Below are 16,962 nucleotides of genomic sequence, written 5' to 3'. Positions count from 1 at the left end.
CAACAGAGGTTTTCCGTGTCTTGTGAAGTGACGGAGCTCCGCAGCGACAAACGTTATCGTCTCCGACCGGGTGCCGGTGTCTCCCCTCCGGCCGCGGTCGGCTGGCTGAAGCAGGAAAAGCCAACACTAGGATCAGCATTGATTCATGGAGAGACCTTCGTCTGGTCAGCTAACATTTCTGCCAAGCAGCTGAAATATAGAGTGATATTGTGATTTTAGCTGACGTGTGTCGCCTCACTGTTTTCAGCGATGCTCGTTCATGTCTATGTATAGCGAGCAAGCGCGAACCCGACGCTGACTTTCGTTGACTTAACGGCCACAGCTGTCGCTTTTCACAAGCTGACAAACAGTCCCTTTAATAAACACTAATTTCTAATATTGCTACAGCTTTAGGTGAAAATATCATAAGGCTTGTTTGAGGGGAAAGCCCAGAGAGCATGCAGGGTGCAGATTAATAAACACTAATTTCTAATATTTCTACAGCTTTATAGGTGTAAATATCATAAGGCTTGATTGAGGGAAAGCCCTGGGAGCATGCAGGGTGCACCATGATGAGTAGAGCAGAGAGGAGGAGGAGGCTGTCTTAGTACGTCACATGAAGGGTGTCTCCTGCAGACAGGGCGTCCATAATCAATGACCAAACACAGCAGCCAATCACAGCTCTCATGCTAATAAGGAGGCTTTAAACCTCTCGGATGAATCGCTTCTTTGCCAGCTGACCGGATCTTAGCAGCGCACACCGGGTGGAAACGGAGACACTCTCACATCCTCTGACTAACTTTTTCTACTCTTCATCTCAAACACTAACTAACCAACCGGACCTCCTCTTCCTCCTCATCCTACAGGGGATATCTGTCACTTGTGTTGAAGAAGAGAAGAGCTCAGCTTGAGAGGAAAAGATTCACATTTTGCTGATTTTCTTTTTTTTGGGGTTAAGTTATCATCGCCATGTCTTCTGGTGATGCGTCGGATCAGAGTCGGAGGTTCTGTGTGTTGTCTTGGGATCAGGTGCAGCGCCTGGACTCGATCCTCGGGGAGGCTGTTCCGATCCACGGCCGAGGGAACTTCCCCACTCTGTCTGTGCAGCCGAGACAAATCGTCCAGGTAATAACCCACACACCACATCTACATACTCACTTTGTGTACTCCAACATGTTTGATTCTTTATTAGTTGTAAGTTTTTTTTTTTTTTTTAGTGTTGAGTTAGTTAGTATACATAAAATGAAAAGCGTAAGAAAAATAAATTGTCTTTAAAAGTCTATAAATCCCCCCCCCCCCCCCCTTTTTTTTTTTTTTTTAGTTTTGAGTTTGTTAGAATTATTTCATTTAATTTTCTTCTCAAAATCTATTTCGAACATGTAGAATACAAAAAAATTAAATAAAATAAAGAAAAAGAATTGCCATACCAACAAGTGGACAGTCAGAAACAAGTAGTATTTACATACAATGAAAAGCATAAGAAAAATAAATTGTCAACACTTGATGCCTTGAATTACATATTTATATGCATGACTATGTAATTGAATCTTACAGCTATCCTTCAGGTGGGTAGGTAGTGAAACATGTGGATCAAATAGTCACTCTTACATGTTATCTCACTGTGATAACACCAGGGAAATTAAATGTCTAAATTAAATTGTAGTTACTTAGAGACCTCTCTAAGGACCCCTGCTGGTCTCCAAAAACCCCAATTTGAGATCCACTGGAAAACCCAGGATATAACCTTTAAGGTTATTTGGATCCTTCCTTAGCTCAATTGTATTGCATTTAGGGCTGTCAATCGATTAAATTATTTAATCGTGATTAATCGCACGTTTTTTATGTGTTGAAAATGTACCTTAAAGGGAGATTTGTCAAGTATTTAATACTCTTATCAACATGGGAGTGGGCAAATATGTTTGCTTTATGCAAATGTATGTATGTATTTATTATTGGAAAATCAATTAACAACACAAAACAATGACAGATATTGTCCAGAAACACTCACAGGTTTCATTTAGCATCAAAAATATGCTCAAATCATAACATGGCAGACTGCAGCCCAACAGGCAGCAACAGCTGTCAGTGTGTCAGTGTGCTGACTTGACTATGACTTGCCTCAAACTGCATGTGATTATCATAAAGTGGGCATGTCTGTAAAGGGGAGACTCGTGGGTACCCATAGAACCCATTTTCATTCACATATCTTGAGGTCAGAGGTCAAGGAACCCCTTTTGAAAATGGCCATACCAGTTTTTTCTTGCCAAAATTTCGCGCAAGGTTGGAGCGTTATTTAACCTCCATCTCCACAAGCTGGGTTGTTGTTAGCAATGGATTCCGCGTTATCTGTGTTATTATCGCATTAACTTTGATCGCCCTAATTACATTATCTTTTAGTTTGGTCTGTTTCTGCAGTCTAAATATCTGCAGGCAAACTACAACTCTTCTGTGTATCTTGATGAAAGTATTTATACATTTTATTACAGATAAAAAAAAATTGGAAAAGGTGTTCTTCATTCTGGTTTGTCAAGGCTGGAGTAAACACCGAGGAGCCCTGGTTTGACTTAAAATTCATGAAACAGACACATGCCAAGGTCCCTCCACATTTCCAGCGACTGCTACTCTGTGGCTGGATCACATTTCACTTCTCCTGCGGTGTCTCTATATAGTTGGCTGTGCATTAAAGTGCAAGATAAATGCCATGATAGAATTTCAGAATAGTGGATCCCTACGTCAAGTCATGTTACGTGTTGTACATTTCACTTACACATTGACATATGCATGATGAGCCCAACAAGCCTGTGAAGCTTCATGCTTGTGGTTGTGGAAAGATGAATGCTCCATTGAGCGTGGAGGAGGCTTAAATGCAGGTTTTGAGCCCCAAATGTGGGGGGTGACTCTTGTTTCCCCGGGATTTGTGGAAACCCCATATAATTTTATGTAGCTCAAATCTGCCATCTGCCACATAGATTTATTTAGCGGTTGGCTGAACATCGATCAACAGTGAGTCTCCTGTCATGAACGAAGCTATTTAGCCTTAATGTATATTTAATGGGTTCTGATGATGTAATTGCACCTCTATTCTGTTATGCATCGCAGGAGGTGTGACTGAGAGTGTGGACCTTTGTCCTGCTGCAGGGTTAGAGGGATTAACAGGCCGCTATAACTTCCACCGGAGCATCATGATGCTCTAGAGTCCAAGAAGTTACAGGGCTGTAACTGTAGATCTAAGATAACAACACTCTCTGTTCTTAACTGCTTCACAGCTTATGAGTGAGACACTATATACTTCACAGCTCCTTGCACTTTTTTCCACTTATCTTTTTTTATTAATTTCTCAAGAAGTGCGGCAGACTTGGCAAGATTTGTAAAGCTAGAAGAGGCATATACCTGTGCTTCTACAGCCAGGTGGAGGTGGGGGGGCTTAATCACTCACTTGTAGTCAAGTCTGACTACCTGTAGTCAAGTCTGACTACCTGTAGCCAAGTCTGACTACCTGTAGCCAAGTCTGACTACCTGTAGTCAGCGGGCAGAAGGAGGAAAGATGTCAAGTGTAGGCCGGACCCTGGATTTGTCAATCTGACTTATCAGGCCGACCACAGAAGCACACAAACACCACAATATCATTGCTTCTGATTGGAATTTGAACCTCTCTATGACCGAATGACTACAACGCTATTACTGCCGAGTTATGCAATTATGAGGGTTGACTTGACTTCAAATGTTTGTTTGTCCGTAGCCTGACCCAGTATGTATAAATAGAGCCAGCTTGTTATCTGATCACCATGGGAGAGAGAGTTAACAGACACTAATCTGACAGGTCAGTGCCAGTAGGGAGATTTAGGACTGTGTGCTGCGAGTGTCGAACAACTCATTTGTGCTGCAGGTTTTACTGTTTGAATTCTATGCAGATTGTTATTTGCTCAGTGGAAACGCTTGTGGAGAAGTGTAGCTTAACATGTACACTCATTTGTTTGATGTATTACACTGAATACATATGACAGCCTTCTCAAAAAGCTTCCCAGATGCAATATGAAAGCTGCAGGTAGCTGTTGTTGTGTCATATTCACATCTAAGTTTCCACAAAACACGTTGATCGCTTCCAAATGTTTTGAGAACAATATGTTTTTTTGCGGCACGAGGGGATTGTCATTTCCCTTCAGGCAACTAAAGCTGAATATGTTTAATGTCTTATTTCAGACATATTTCCCCCTCTGTGCTCGCTAGCGGTGATGTTGGCACACCATGTCCAGCTGTAGAGCATCCTCTTCCAATGTGGCCGCACTGAGGCGAGACAGTTAAAACATGTCACAGGTCACTGGGACAGAGGAAGGGAAAAGCCGCTGACCCTTAATGACCTGAGGTTGTGACGTTTAGCCTAAAGAAACTGGTCCTGAACAACTGGTGTTCACTCTCTCTTGGTTGCAGCTTAGGATTATAGATGTCATCACTGCGTTTGTGATAAGATAAGACAATCTGAGCCAGCGGGGGATGGACCTGGAGCGCAGACTCAACAGCTCTGCTGCTCTTTGTTTGGCCTCTTCAGGTTTCATTCAGACTGATGCTGATGCTGATGAAATGGACTTTTATGAGCAGCGGTATTGATCGTGCCTTCACAAGCTATTGATTTCCACTAGGCCCATGTGGAGCTTATTTGGACATGATTCAAGAGTCGTTTGTATTTTCTTTCATCGTTTCTGCAACTACAAGAGCATTTTTCTTTTCTATTTTTTGACTCATTTTCCTAAAAGAGAACCTATACGTCATTAATAACATGCTGTGTCTTTGTTTCGTCCTTGTCTAGGTGGTGCGGGCGAGGCTGGAGGAGAGGGGGGTGTGCGTTAGGGACGTGAGGCTGAACGGCTCGGCCGCCAGCTATGTGCTCCATCAGGACACTGGACTGGGCTACAAGGACCTGGACCTGATCTTCGGCGTGTCCCTGAAAGACGATCAGGGCTTCCGTCTGGTGAAGGACGTCGTGCTGGACTGCCTGTTTGACTTCCTGCCAGCCGGGGTCTCTAGGGAACGCATCTCGGCACTGACCCTCAAAGAGGCCTATGTGCAGAAACTGGTCAAAGTCTGTAATGACACGGACCGCTGGAGCCTCATCTCGCTGTCCAACAACACGGGCAAGAATGTGGAGCTAAAATTTGTGGACTCGTTACGGCGGCAGTTTGAATTCAGCGTGGACTCCTTCCAGATTTGCCTCGACTCTCTGCTCTTATTTGACCGCTGCTCAGAGACGCCCATGTCTGAGAGCTTTCACCCCACTGTGATCGGCGAGAGTGTGTACGGGGACTTCAAGGAGGCCATGGAGCACCTGTGTCAGAGGACCATAGCTACACGCAGCCCGGAAGAAATCAGAGGAGGCGGCTTATTGAAGTACTGCCACCTGCTTGTGCGAGGGTTCACGCCCTCCTCCGAGTCGGACATGAAGCACATGCAGCGCTACATGTGCTCGCGCTTCTTCATTGACTTCTCTGACATCGGAGAGCAGCAGAGGAAACTGGAGGCCTACCTGCAAAACCACTTCGCCGGAATGGAGCACAAACGCTACGAGTGCCTGATGACTCTTCACGAAGTCGTGAACGAGAGCACCGTGTGTCTGATGGGCCACGAGCGGCGCCAGACGCTCAGCCTCATCTCCATGCTGGCGCTGAGGGTGCTGGCTGAGCAGAACGCCATCCCTACGATAACGAATGTCACGTGTTACTACCAGCCAGCTCCGTACGTGCAGGACATCAACTTCAGTAATTACTATATTGCACACGTGCAGCCGCCACAGGTCTCGCCGTGCAGCAATTCATATCAGACGTGGCTGCCCTGTAGCTGAACTGGCTGTGAGGAGAGCAGATGTGGACGTGTCTTCGTCGCTCTTTGAAAGGAAGTGGACTGAAAATACACAAAAAAAAAAAAGAAACCCATTTTTGCCAAATGTGACTAAAACAATCCTGTACTGCTGTACATCTGATTGAGCCCGACACATTAATATTTCTCACTTGTATTCTCTTGCAAAACATCTGTGAGATTGCTGGTCATTTCTGAGATGTAGCAACAATATTTTGTTTAAGTATTAAAGTCTTTATGAAGCTTTATATATGTAAAAAAAAATACATTTCTGAGGAAGCAAACATTGAAGCTGGTGTTATTTTCATACTCTGGCTTTATTTTTTTTTAATTACATACTGGACCAAAGATGCATTTGTTGTTCAGAAAGGGAATGTTGTTATGATTCCAAGTGCCTAAAAATGAACCATGAAATGTTCTAAAAAAAAAACATCTGTAAAGTGAGAACTGTGCATTCAGTGTTTTCTAGATTACTCTGTCTCTCTTTTCAGGAACAGAAGCATTCATTTTTGTGAAATTAAAAAACGAAAAAAAAACTCCAGTTTCTTTTTGTATGGTGGTTATTTTATTTTAACCGTGGCCTGTAATGATTGTTGACATTTTAATCTTCGGTTCTGAGGGCTGCAGTTAGTTTAAACTGGTCATTATCTGAACTGCTTCACCATTCACACAGTCAACTTGTGTATTCTCACATGGCCATCACAAACAGCAGGCTTTCATTGAAACTGGGAGTAGCTTCGGCCGTCCTATCTTGCTCTGGATGCATGGGATGGATTGGAGGTAGTTTATCCTATACTTGATAAGCCGATGACAACAAGGCGGCTCACTTCCAGCATCCAGGCCCATTGAAATGCATATACTGTCGGCTGGAGTGAGTTGCATTTGTTAAACTGGGGCTGAGGATCCATTACAATCTGAGGACATGAACCATAAGGAGGCTTTTCTAAAGCACAATGGCTTCTCTCTCCTCTGCGATACTAAAGCTTTTTTTAACAAAGACTGGCCTGTTCTCCCACCACTGGAAACTCAGCCCCGTTTGCTTGACCGATTCCATATCCATGTCATTTTGTCCGAGTCAAAATCAAAAATCTTTACCTAGAATGGTACTACACCGCTCCTACAGATTATTAGCAGACCTGGGATCTTCACGAGCCTCGCTATAGTCACATTTGGGCCGATATTGACATCCGTCGTGCAAAGTGAGAACAAAAAATAGTTTATTTTGCCATGCGAGTCACACCCATTCATTCCTTCTCCACATTGAGTTCTAACTGTAATTTTAAGTCTGGTGTTGAAAGACAGCCTTAGAAATGTGGTGTTATTGAAGCCTACATATACACCGCCTTATCTTCTGTATAAATCAGTTAAATACAGGGTTACTGGGAACAGTCAGTAGTGCAGCCAATATAAAGTAATGTAGGACTGTCGATGTTTCCAATATGGCATTCTTTCACTTTGTGTTGTGTTATTTTGCACACATGGCCAGATTAACTTGTTAGGGGGAACCTGGGGCAAAGATGAGCTGTTGGGCCCCTCCTGACTCCCCATCTACTGCCCTCTAGGCAGGATGGATGTACTCTGTAGCCTCCATCATTAGGTTTGGTGCAACCAGTGCTGTATAATATTTATTTTCATACTTGCCAACCCTCCCGATTTTCCCAGGAGACTCCCGTTTTCAATGCCCTCTCCCGGTTTTCTCCTGCGGTCACAATTCTCCCATATTTCTCTCGATTTATGACAAATTTTCACACTAATTTTCCTTTTTTTGTTATCTCAACCTGTTTCTGGCACTCTACAGCGTGTAAAAGCCCTACTGTTTCCTCCCGGACAGCAATACAGCTACACCAAATGTCGATTTTTAGGTTTCGCGGTTTGTCAGTGCGCGCCGCAGCCAAAGTTGGGCTTCGCTCGATGCAGCAAAAAGACGTCGTGGCGCGGCGCAAGCCATTGAAATAACGGGTTTTAGAGCGCAGTGGTACCGTTGTCGCATTGTGTTCGAAAGGACCTTCAGTGAGTGAACAATGGAGAGTAGGAGAAAGGAAAAAAAAATAGACCTACATAAGCAGGGGCAGAAAATTAATCAATGAATGAGTGAATGAATGAAAACTGATGATGCCAGAGATTCACACCAGAGGGGCCAGTAACTTTGTATTCATTCCTGAGAATTAAAAGACAAACTGAAGGTATTTAACATCAAACTGCTGTTGCAGTGTACTTTATAATTATAATTATTTAGCAATTTTTCTTCTCTAAAAAGTCACCAGAATGCACGAATAATAAGAATAATTGAGATTCAGAGACTTTGTGTCTCTGAATCTCAAATTATTCTTAGTTTGTGGTAATGTCATTAAACACAGCTTTATTGAGATACATGCATGACGTGAGATGGAGGATGCCACATGCGTGTTCAGAGTCATGACCTCTATACCGAACGACAGTATGTTTCCTAATGGGCTTCTCCAATTTTACTTGCCTCCACAGAGACGTATGTTATCTATTATTACCCGTTATTCACTGTCTTCATGCGGTTATCCCTGAACATGATTATCCTTTCTTCCACTAGAATAACAGCATGTTCCTTCAGCAAAGGATAAAATACTTGGAGGACACAGAAATGTGTGCCTGAAGGGCACAAATCAGCAATAAACATACTGGAAATGATTTCTTGCTGGTTTGAGACCAAAGTTTTGAATCTAACATCCTGGTAATCTGTCATGATCACTGGCCTCTGCTTGTTTTGGCACAAAGTGTTATGTGCCGTCTGTAACTTGTTCCTTTTGTGCTGTGTGTGTGTGTGTTTTCAAGCAGCCGTGAGTGTTTGGCATTATCAGGATGTGTTCTCGTATATTTTATTGTAATGTTTGCACATAAGTTGAAACATACTATTTTTATGGTCAATATTAATTAATATAAAGAAATGTTGCACTTCATTGCAGATGGATTTAACAGATTATTAACTACCATGTCTAGAACACAGGTGGGAATATGATCCCAGGGATGATAAGGTGTAAGATTTCTCAGACATTTAATTTGGGCTTTAATTTGGGGAGTGTGTGTGTGGGCTGAGGTTCTGTGTACACGTCTGTGTGAAAGGAGGGTGATGACAGGACAGAGATGCAGTAATGACAGAGATTTCACAATTTCTTGCCACAACACAAATCAAACTGGCCCCTGTATCTGTGCTATTACCTCTCTTGAAAAAGGGTTTATCCACCCAAGGGAGCGATTATAATGTCCCACTTACCCACTCTATCCACGCTTCTCACTTCTGTTTGGTGCATACTTTCTCTGTTGTCTCCCTCAATGCAAGACAAACTTTTAAGAGTCAATCCAGAACACACTGAGTCAGGAAATGGAGATGTTTTAAATTAAGCTGTACTCGGGGAGCACATGACTCTGTGGATGTGACATCATCCTGAGGGTGTAAAGGGGAAACACATGTCTTAGCTGAACTAAATGATTGGAGCAAGCTGACATCGCAGCTTCAGCTGGAGATGTGTGTGTGTGTCGTTGTCCGTGTGTTGCTGTGTTGCCGGGGTACGGTACTGAGAAATGTCCACAAGTTCTTCATGAGGGGAAAGAGTCCAAACAACTGTGGTACAGCCATCTCCTGCTGTGTTAGAGGAGCATAAGAGGTTGGATTGATTTCGTATCTCACAGAAAAGCCTTTCATTCTTAACTTACGTGTCTGAAAACATGGAAACTAGACTTGGAGAAGCAAGATTTTCTCTGGATAGTAATGAAAATCTGGACAACAATATAAATAATTATTTTTGGCCTGATACACTAAAGCGTTCTTCCATTGAGTAAGAGGGCAATACAGTCCAACTATTGTTTGGTTAAAAAAACAATATAGATGTAATGTATAGTCTTATCCTCGCATCCTCAGCCCAGCTGGAAAAAACAGGTTATAAACAATTGAACTATTAACTTAAGATTTAAGTTAAAGTTTTTCTCCGTTATTAGACGCTACAGATGTGATAACGTAGTCAAATCTTTTGTTTCAATCATTCCCATCTCTTACTAAAATTAACCAGAAGTTTTGCAGTGCAGTTTGCGAGTGAGCGGAAGTCCGCCATGTTGGGAGAGAGTGCGTCATGGTTTGCGTCTGGAATTCCATACTAACGTGCTATTTAGTACGATAAAACAGTATGTGAGATATTTTAGTATGTCTGAAACCTTAGTGTGAACCCAATAGTACGCACATTGTGTATTATTTATTGTGAAATATTACAGTTTGCAACGCTGGACACTAGGCGCGGCATAATATCCCACAATGCAATGTAGCAGTGACGACTTAACGTTCATATAACGGACGTTGACGGACAGCTCTGTAACGTCAATAACGCTTCAATTTAACTGTTAAGTATAAGAATCACTTTGCAAGGCGTATTATATATCTTAAATTAATTAAGACTTGATTCTCACAAACTTGTTGTTTTGGTCACATGAGCTTTTTACGGGTTACCATGGTTACACGTTTCCAACCCCGCAACTAGGCTCTCAGGAAGTGACAACGTAAATTACTGCTCAGTGCGTCCAAAAAGATCCATACTACTGTTTATACCATGGATGTATTAGGTTTATACACACAAAAGTATGTTGAACATTAGTACACATATTGGGTATGTAGAGCATAGTAGGGGAGAGTGGGGTAAGATGAGCCAATTTTTACTTATGCTGTCCTCGAGGTTAGGAAAAATGAGACAGAAGCAGAATGAAAACTTGAACCTTAAATTCAGGATCTCTCCTATCAAATGAAATGATCAGCATGCATCCATCACAAAGCTGTCTGGAAAAAATGACCTTCCCAAAAAAAGTGCTCCTGTGGCTCAACTTGCCCCAGGTAAGGGGTAAGTTGATCCGAGTCAGTGGGTAAGTTGAGCCATCGTGGGGTAAACTGAACATCTGAGTTTTTAAGTTTAAACCTCAGCATAAGTGTGTTAACAAACAGTTTCACAGTTATGAACTTGTGAGAACAAACCACCTGTGAGTTTCAAGACCATTGAACAATCAAAATATCATTCAATATTCGACTATATCCCAGTCGTCAAGGTTGCAGTGAAATATGAACTGTTGCTCCCTCCTTGCAGTTCCTCCAGCCTTTTGAGGTTGAGGTAGCTCCTTCAGCACATCACTCAGCAGAAAAGATGCCTCATCCTTTTCCTTGAATACAAAGGTGGGCTTCTCACGTCAAGTGTTCCCCCGGATTCTTCTGAGAAATCTTGCACTCACTTCGTTGCCCTCCAGGCTCTCAACCAAGCCAATGTAATGGTAGCTTCTGCCTTTGGATACAAAGTTTACTATGACAAAGTCACCAACTGACAGATCTGAGATGTCTGATTCACTTCTCTCATGCTCAGAAGTGTCATCAAATGGGATGGCATCACACTCTCCTCAGAACTGCTGTACGCTGTGATTTTCGTCTTGGTCTTTGGTTTGACCTAGGCCTACCTGCTAAACCCTGCTCTTTCCAGTTGTTGGGGACAGGAAGGTTGTTCTTTCTGCCAATTCCAATGCCAGTTCACAGCATTTCTTTGGAGTAAGGCCGTGGAACTGTTCAGCCAGCTTCTTGATATGGTCTGCAAGCTCCTTCTCTACCTCCTCTGTGAGGACCCTCTTTGCCTCTGCTGTTCCACTATAACCAACTGTTTTAACTTCCTTTATCTCCCTCTTCTATAAAGGTTAACACATAAAAAAATCAAACCAAGTTGTGTAACACTCAACAGTAATACCATTTTATACATCAGAGAATTAATTTGGTTAATTTATGGTGGGGTAAGTTGAGCCAGTGGCTCGGAATAATAGTAGAATATTAGTGAGCCAGTGGCTCAACTTACCCCATAACCTTTGGCTCACTTTGCCCCATAGCTACCATTTTGGAAAAAATGGCCCAGTTTAGCAATTCAGGCTAATCTTTAGCGAAGGGATTAACATGGTGTTATATCTTAGTAAATCACCAACATGTATAATATATTTTTTTAGACCTGGATAAATTTGCTTTGACCTAACATTCATTATTCCTGACATGCAGAAAATTTACTTTGATGGGAAAAAACTGTTTTTGGTGTAAAAAAGTACTTACTACTTCTCCCATGTGCTTCACTTCATCACAGCAAGATAGAAATGATGGGTACTTCCTGAATTTATGGTCACATGACAAAACATAATCACAGTTGCCAAGATACAGGGGGTGGGTCAACTTACCCACTGGCTCATTTTACCCCACTCTCCCCTATGTGTAGCCAGGTTAAGCTAGAAGTTGGCTAGTTGCATCTGTAGCTTTTGTTGAGCATCACTCGTTGAGAAACTGTAGGAACTAAGTCAAAACGGTTATTGAAGTCGAGCACTTATCAGCCTTGGTAAGCTAACGTTAGCTTCTATTGTGCTAGTTTTGTTGTGTGTTAGCAGCAAAGTTTATTTCAATGTGAAGCCATTCTAGCATTTTACTGTGGTTTGTGAATATCAAGTGTCTGTTTCTAGAAATAATCCTCATGTTACTAAAAGAACTAAAAAAAAAAGAAAAACGTGAATTTCTTCTAATGTGGAGTTCTTAATCACTTACTCATCATGTTGATAGAAATATTTAAGGGGACTGTTTGTAAGAATCAGAAATGCTTGTTAACAGCGATACCTGTGGCCGTTAAGTCAACGAAAGTCAGCGTCGGGCTCGCGCTTGTGCTCGCTCTACATAGACATGAACGAGCATCGCTCAAAACAGTGAGGTGACAGACGTCAGCTAAAACCACAATATAACTCTATATTTCACCTGCTTGGCAGTAATGTTAGCTGACCAGACGAAGGTCTCTCCATGAATCACTGCTGATCCTAGTGTTGGCTTTTCCTGCTTCAGCCTCCCGACCGCGGCCGGAGGGAACAGGGGAGACACCGGCACCCAGTCGGAGATGATAACGTTACTCGCTGTGGAGCCCCGTCACTTCACAAGACACGGAAAACCTCTGTTGGTCTGGAGGAGCTGCAGCAGTTATTTCTGCACAAACGTTCACTAGATATTCTCAGAGCTAAACTAACTCTTCTGCAGTGTGGAGTGTGCGCGCATAAACGTGAGGTGGAGCGAGCTGAGTGAAGGCAAGCAGGCAGAGGAGCAGAGACTCCGGCCCTGGAGACCAAAGCTACGGTCTCCCCCGCGTCCTCCGACCGCGGCCAACACTGTTTTGCAAGACGGGCTTCACTAGATATAACTTTGGTGCTTCCGTGTAGTTTGTGTTGGAGTCTTGTCTGAAGGAGTCTTGTCTGAACAGCATAGCCACACGCGAGCGTGCATGGGACACCGACCCGGATTGATTTATACGTGTAAGAAGTTACAAACAGTCCCTTTAAGAGTATAAGAGTATTTGTTAAAATTATTGTGATTACTCAATTGGTGAAACAGGTACTGTGTTTCTACAAAAAAACACACTTTTGCTTCACTGAAAAAGTAAGGTTTGTAGGTTTAATGAAGATACAGTATGTGTTTTATTGCTTCCTCAAATATTGGCTAAGCTGAAACAATTCTATTTGAATGTTTGATATTTGTATTGTGTCAATGTATGCTAAGCAATAATAATATCATTTGATAATATGGAATTTGAACTAGAGAGTAACAAATCATTTTCAATATGTAAAGTATTTGCATTCAGTCAGTGCTTACTTTGATGTTGAAGAAACATTTATGAAATATGGAGGAAAGCAGAACAGAGACTAAAAGTCTGTTTGTAAATGCCTGCAGGTCTTTTATTGAGTGAGGAGATCCAGTGAAGAAGATCCAATGACTCCAGTAAATGGCGGGCCTCCAAGCTGGATTTCCGGGAACCCGGATCGACGTTACCACTGAAACAGCCGGATGAACCATCTTCTTTGTGGTAGGATCAGACAACATACTGAAAGAGTGCACACTGACTCATCAGACTCTGACAAATCAGACCTCCAGCTGATTTGAACTCTAAGAAATTTGACTTTGACTAATTTTCCCCATGGTCATCATAAGACACTGACTTGCAAGTTACTTGAAACTTTGGAGAAATCCCACATCAATCAATCAGTCAAGAACTTTATTTTCCTTATGAAAGCATAACGAAATTGCAGTTGCGTCACCCTCAAATGGAGCATTGTATTATGTACTGTACATAGAGACAAATAATGACTTTAGGTGGTCACCAAACCAAGCTTCTTTAAAGGACAATTATCTTTGGTTTAAAGGGCCCAGTTTTTTATTTTTTAATAGTTACAGCACATATCTCCTAGTAAAACCACAACATGTTGTTGTATTTCTGTTTAAAGCTTTAAATGTGCTGGTAAGAATATTATAGGACGTTACAGAGAGCCAGGCTAGCTTTCCTCCCTGCGTCCAGTCTTTGTGCTACAATAAGCTAAACTAAGCTCAGCTAAACTACTGGCTCTACTGAAGCTTCATTCCCTTTAGCTCACAGACATGTGAGTGGTATCAATCGTCTCATCTAACTCTGCAAAAAAACAAACAAACAAAAAAGGATAAGGACATTTTTGACATGTCCCACTAGAAAAAGCACAGGTGTAAATAATGAAAATAATGATGGCTGACTTCCATTTAGCTGCTTTGATTTCAGGATCCTGGTATTGTGCGTGCTGATTTACTGTCACTCTCACTGGGGCACTTAAATAGAGCATAGCCATCGTTAGTGTTATTAGTTACACCTGTTCATTTCCCACTATGACGAGTCCAAATGTCTGCTGTGAATAAGGCCTATTACCGGTGAAGCTTTTATAAAGCCTATATTAACCACTAATAAAGCCATTAGGAGGACGGTCTGCAGGACAGATAATAATGCTCACAGTGCACTTTTCACTTTCATAGACTAAGCTACTGGAGTTACCCTGCACTATATTCATTTTTAACAGTTTCTTCTGCACTATATTCACTTTTTTAATAGTCGTGTATCACAGCTGTTACCCTGCATTATATTCAGTTTTAACAGTTTTATTCATCTCCTTGTATTTTTATATCTGGTGTACTTTTTTGTACTTTGTACTTTGCACTACTAACTTTTTTACTGCCTTTTTACTAACATGTTTTGCACTATGGAACTGTGATGCTCGAAACTTGAATTTCCCTTGGGGTCAATAAAGTTACTATCTATCTATCCATCTATTAATAACAAGTTTATACCTGAGTAAATGAAATGTACAGAAGAAATAAACAGATGAAATAAGAAAGATCTTTTTTTTCTCTCTTTTAAAAATAAGATGAAGCCTCATTCATCTCAGTTAAAACCCCAAACAACAGACTCGGATCTGAGAGTTGAGCAGGACTCAGATACAGCTGGACACTAGTTTGACTCAAGCTGTGAATCATCAGACCAACGTGTGTGTGTGTTCACGTCCATGTGTCTGCTGCTCATTTAGAACTGATGTCATGATGGCCGGATGGAACATGCTAGAAAATGCCAGTGCAGAGTAGAGACGGGACGGTCTCTACTGGGGCGGTGGGATGCAGAGGGTGGGGTAATTTGAGGTGGTGGATGTGTGTGTGTGTGTGTGTGTCAGGGTACCAAAATAGCCGGCAGGAGAGAAATAGAATCTGTTATTTTACTTCAGAGTTCAGGGAGCGTGGGGGGTGTTAACTGCAGGTCCAAACTGCTGCCGGAGAGGCGAAATAAAGTGTGAGAGACACTCACACACACACAGGGGGAGCCAGCACTGAGCATTCCTGGCATTACAGCCCGCTGACAAACAATCCTAACTTTATCCAGTGAGCCTCGCCAACTGAATGGCTGCAGTGTGTAGAGTTTACCCACTGAGGGGGGCAGTGCCCAGCCTGATCCTCCACTCTGTCCCCATCCAAACACTGTAATGTCTGAGGTGCAACTGTCAACTCAGTGTCTGAAATCTTGTAGCCTGCATCTTTAGTGTTCGCAAGGAGGCCTTCTTGTATTTTTCATTTTATTGTTCTCATTATTCAAGTACCAGATGGCCTTTTCACGATCCTAACATTTATACACCAAAACATGTTCAGAAATTCTGCCAGATACATAAGCACACACGTCTGCTCCTATAAATGAAATAAAGTTCTGTCAGCTGGGATTAGAACGATTCGAAAGCACAAAATAACATCCGCCTTGTTCTACTATAAAAGATTTTATGAGAACAGAACAGCTCAACACCCTCCACTCTGTGGCAAAGATCAAACTATTGCCATGTTATTTTACCATCAAACGCCCACACAGACACACACAGATGTATAAACTCTGCATTACAGCCATGCCACGTGATTCATATTGTCGTCTCATGTAAGAACAAAAGTAATGTCGTGGAGATTGAAAGTTCATTTTTGACCTGACAAAAACATCACATCAAAATGCCAGTGTCAGTGCACAAGAAGAGAAACGGAAATGAGAAAAGCAAGCCAATGAGTAAAGTAAAGACGGCACATACAGAAGAAGGCTCTTCTCATTTTTCTTCTTCATCTCATCTGATCATTCCAATACACAGATGTTTTCGTAGCGACATGGCCATCTGGGTATCTACGTATCATAACAACGACTTGTACTGTATATCCGCAGTCCTCGGTCTTCCAGTTTCTCTTTTTTAATTACAAATACAAACTACCGCTACCTGCTGGTGTGGAGAGTTATTTCATCTCATGCAGGTGCAGAACGTACATGCTAACTGTAGTCTTTGCGGTGTGTTCAAGTGCAACTTGTCGGCCAAGACAAAGGCGATGAGAGGCGACTCAACAGTCGGCCTTCGTCGCCACAAGTTCTTTGTTGGTGTATATTTTAGCCTCTCTGAAACCACAACAGCAGAAGCTTATAAAATGGGTTAAGAAGTGCTTAAAGTGCTTTTAGGTAAACTGCAATCGTTAGTTTGTTTGGTTAGATATATCTAGATTTATCTAGCCCGAGTTCGCGGCGCACAGTGAATTGCCTTTTCATAATTTTTTACTTTATGTATGTGTTTTATGCAGTGTTTGTGTTGTGAAACGTGCTGTAACAGCGTTGTAGCTGCTATTTCCATTTCCATTTAGTTGATTTGTGCTTGATAGAAGTCTTTGAGAGTCTACTACTCCAGTCTCTTTTAACAGGGTTCCTTAAAATGTAATAAATTAGATTAATTTGATTTTCAGAAATATTTCCCCACAGGATTCTCTAGTTGTTAATT

At 42.0% G+C, this 16,962-nt stretch overlaps 1 protein-coding gene across 1 annotated transcript; it reads left to right on the top strand.

Annotated features, from left to right (window-relative positions):
- Positions 1-713: 713 nt before the first annotated feature.
- Positions 714-5,899, top strand: tent5ba (terminal nucleotidyltransferase 5ba). Its single transcript, XM_074654123.1, has 2 exons — positions 714-1,104; positions 4,784-5,899. Exons 1-2 carry the CDS (start codon positions 949-951, stop codon positions 5,810-5,812), a joined length of 1,185 nt encoding a protein of 394 aa, XP_074510224.1. The 5' UTR covers positions 714-948; the 3' UTR covers positions 5,813-5,899.
- Positions 5,900-16,962: the final 11,063 nt, after the last annotated feature.

The sequence above is a fragment of the Sebastes fasciatus genome, chromosome 12, assembly GCF_043250625.1.
Source record: "Sebastes fasciatus isolate fSebFas1 chromosome 12, fSebFas1.pri, whole genome shotgun sequence".
In the NCBI taxonomy this organism is placed as follows: Eukaryota; Metazoa; Chordata; class Actinopteri; order Perciformes; family Sebastidae; genus Sebastes; species Sebastes fasciatus.
This window is presented reverse-complemented; position numbering and strand designations above follow the sequence as displayed.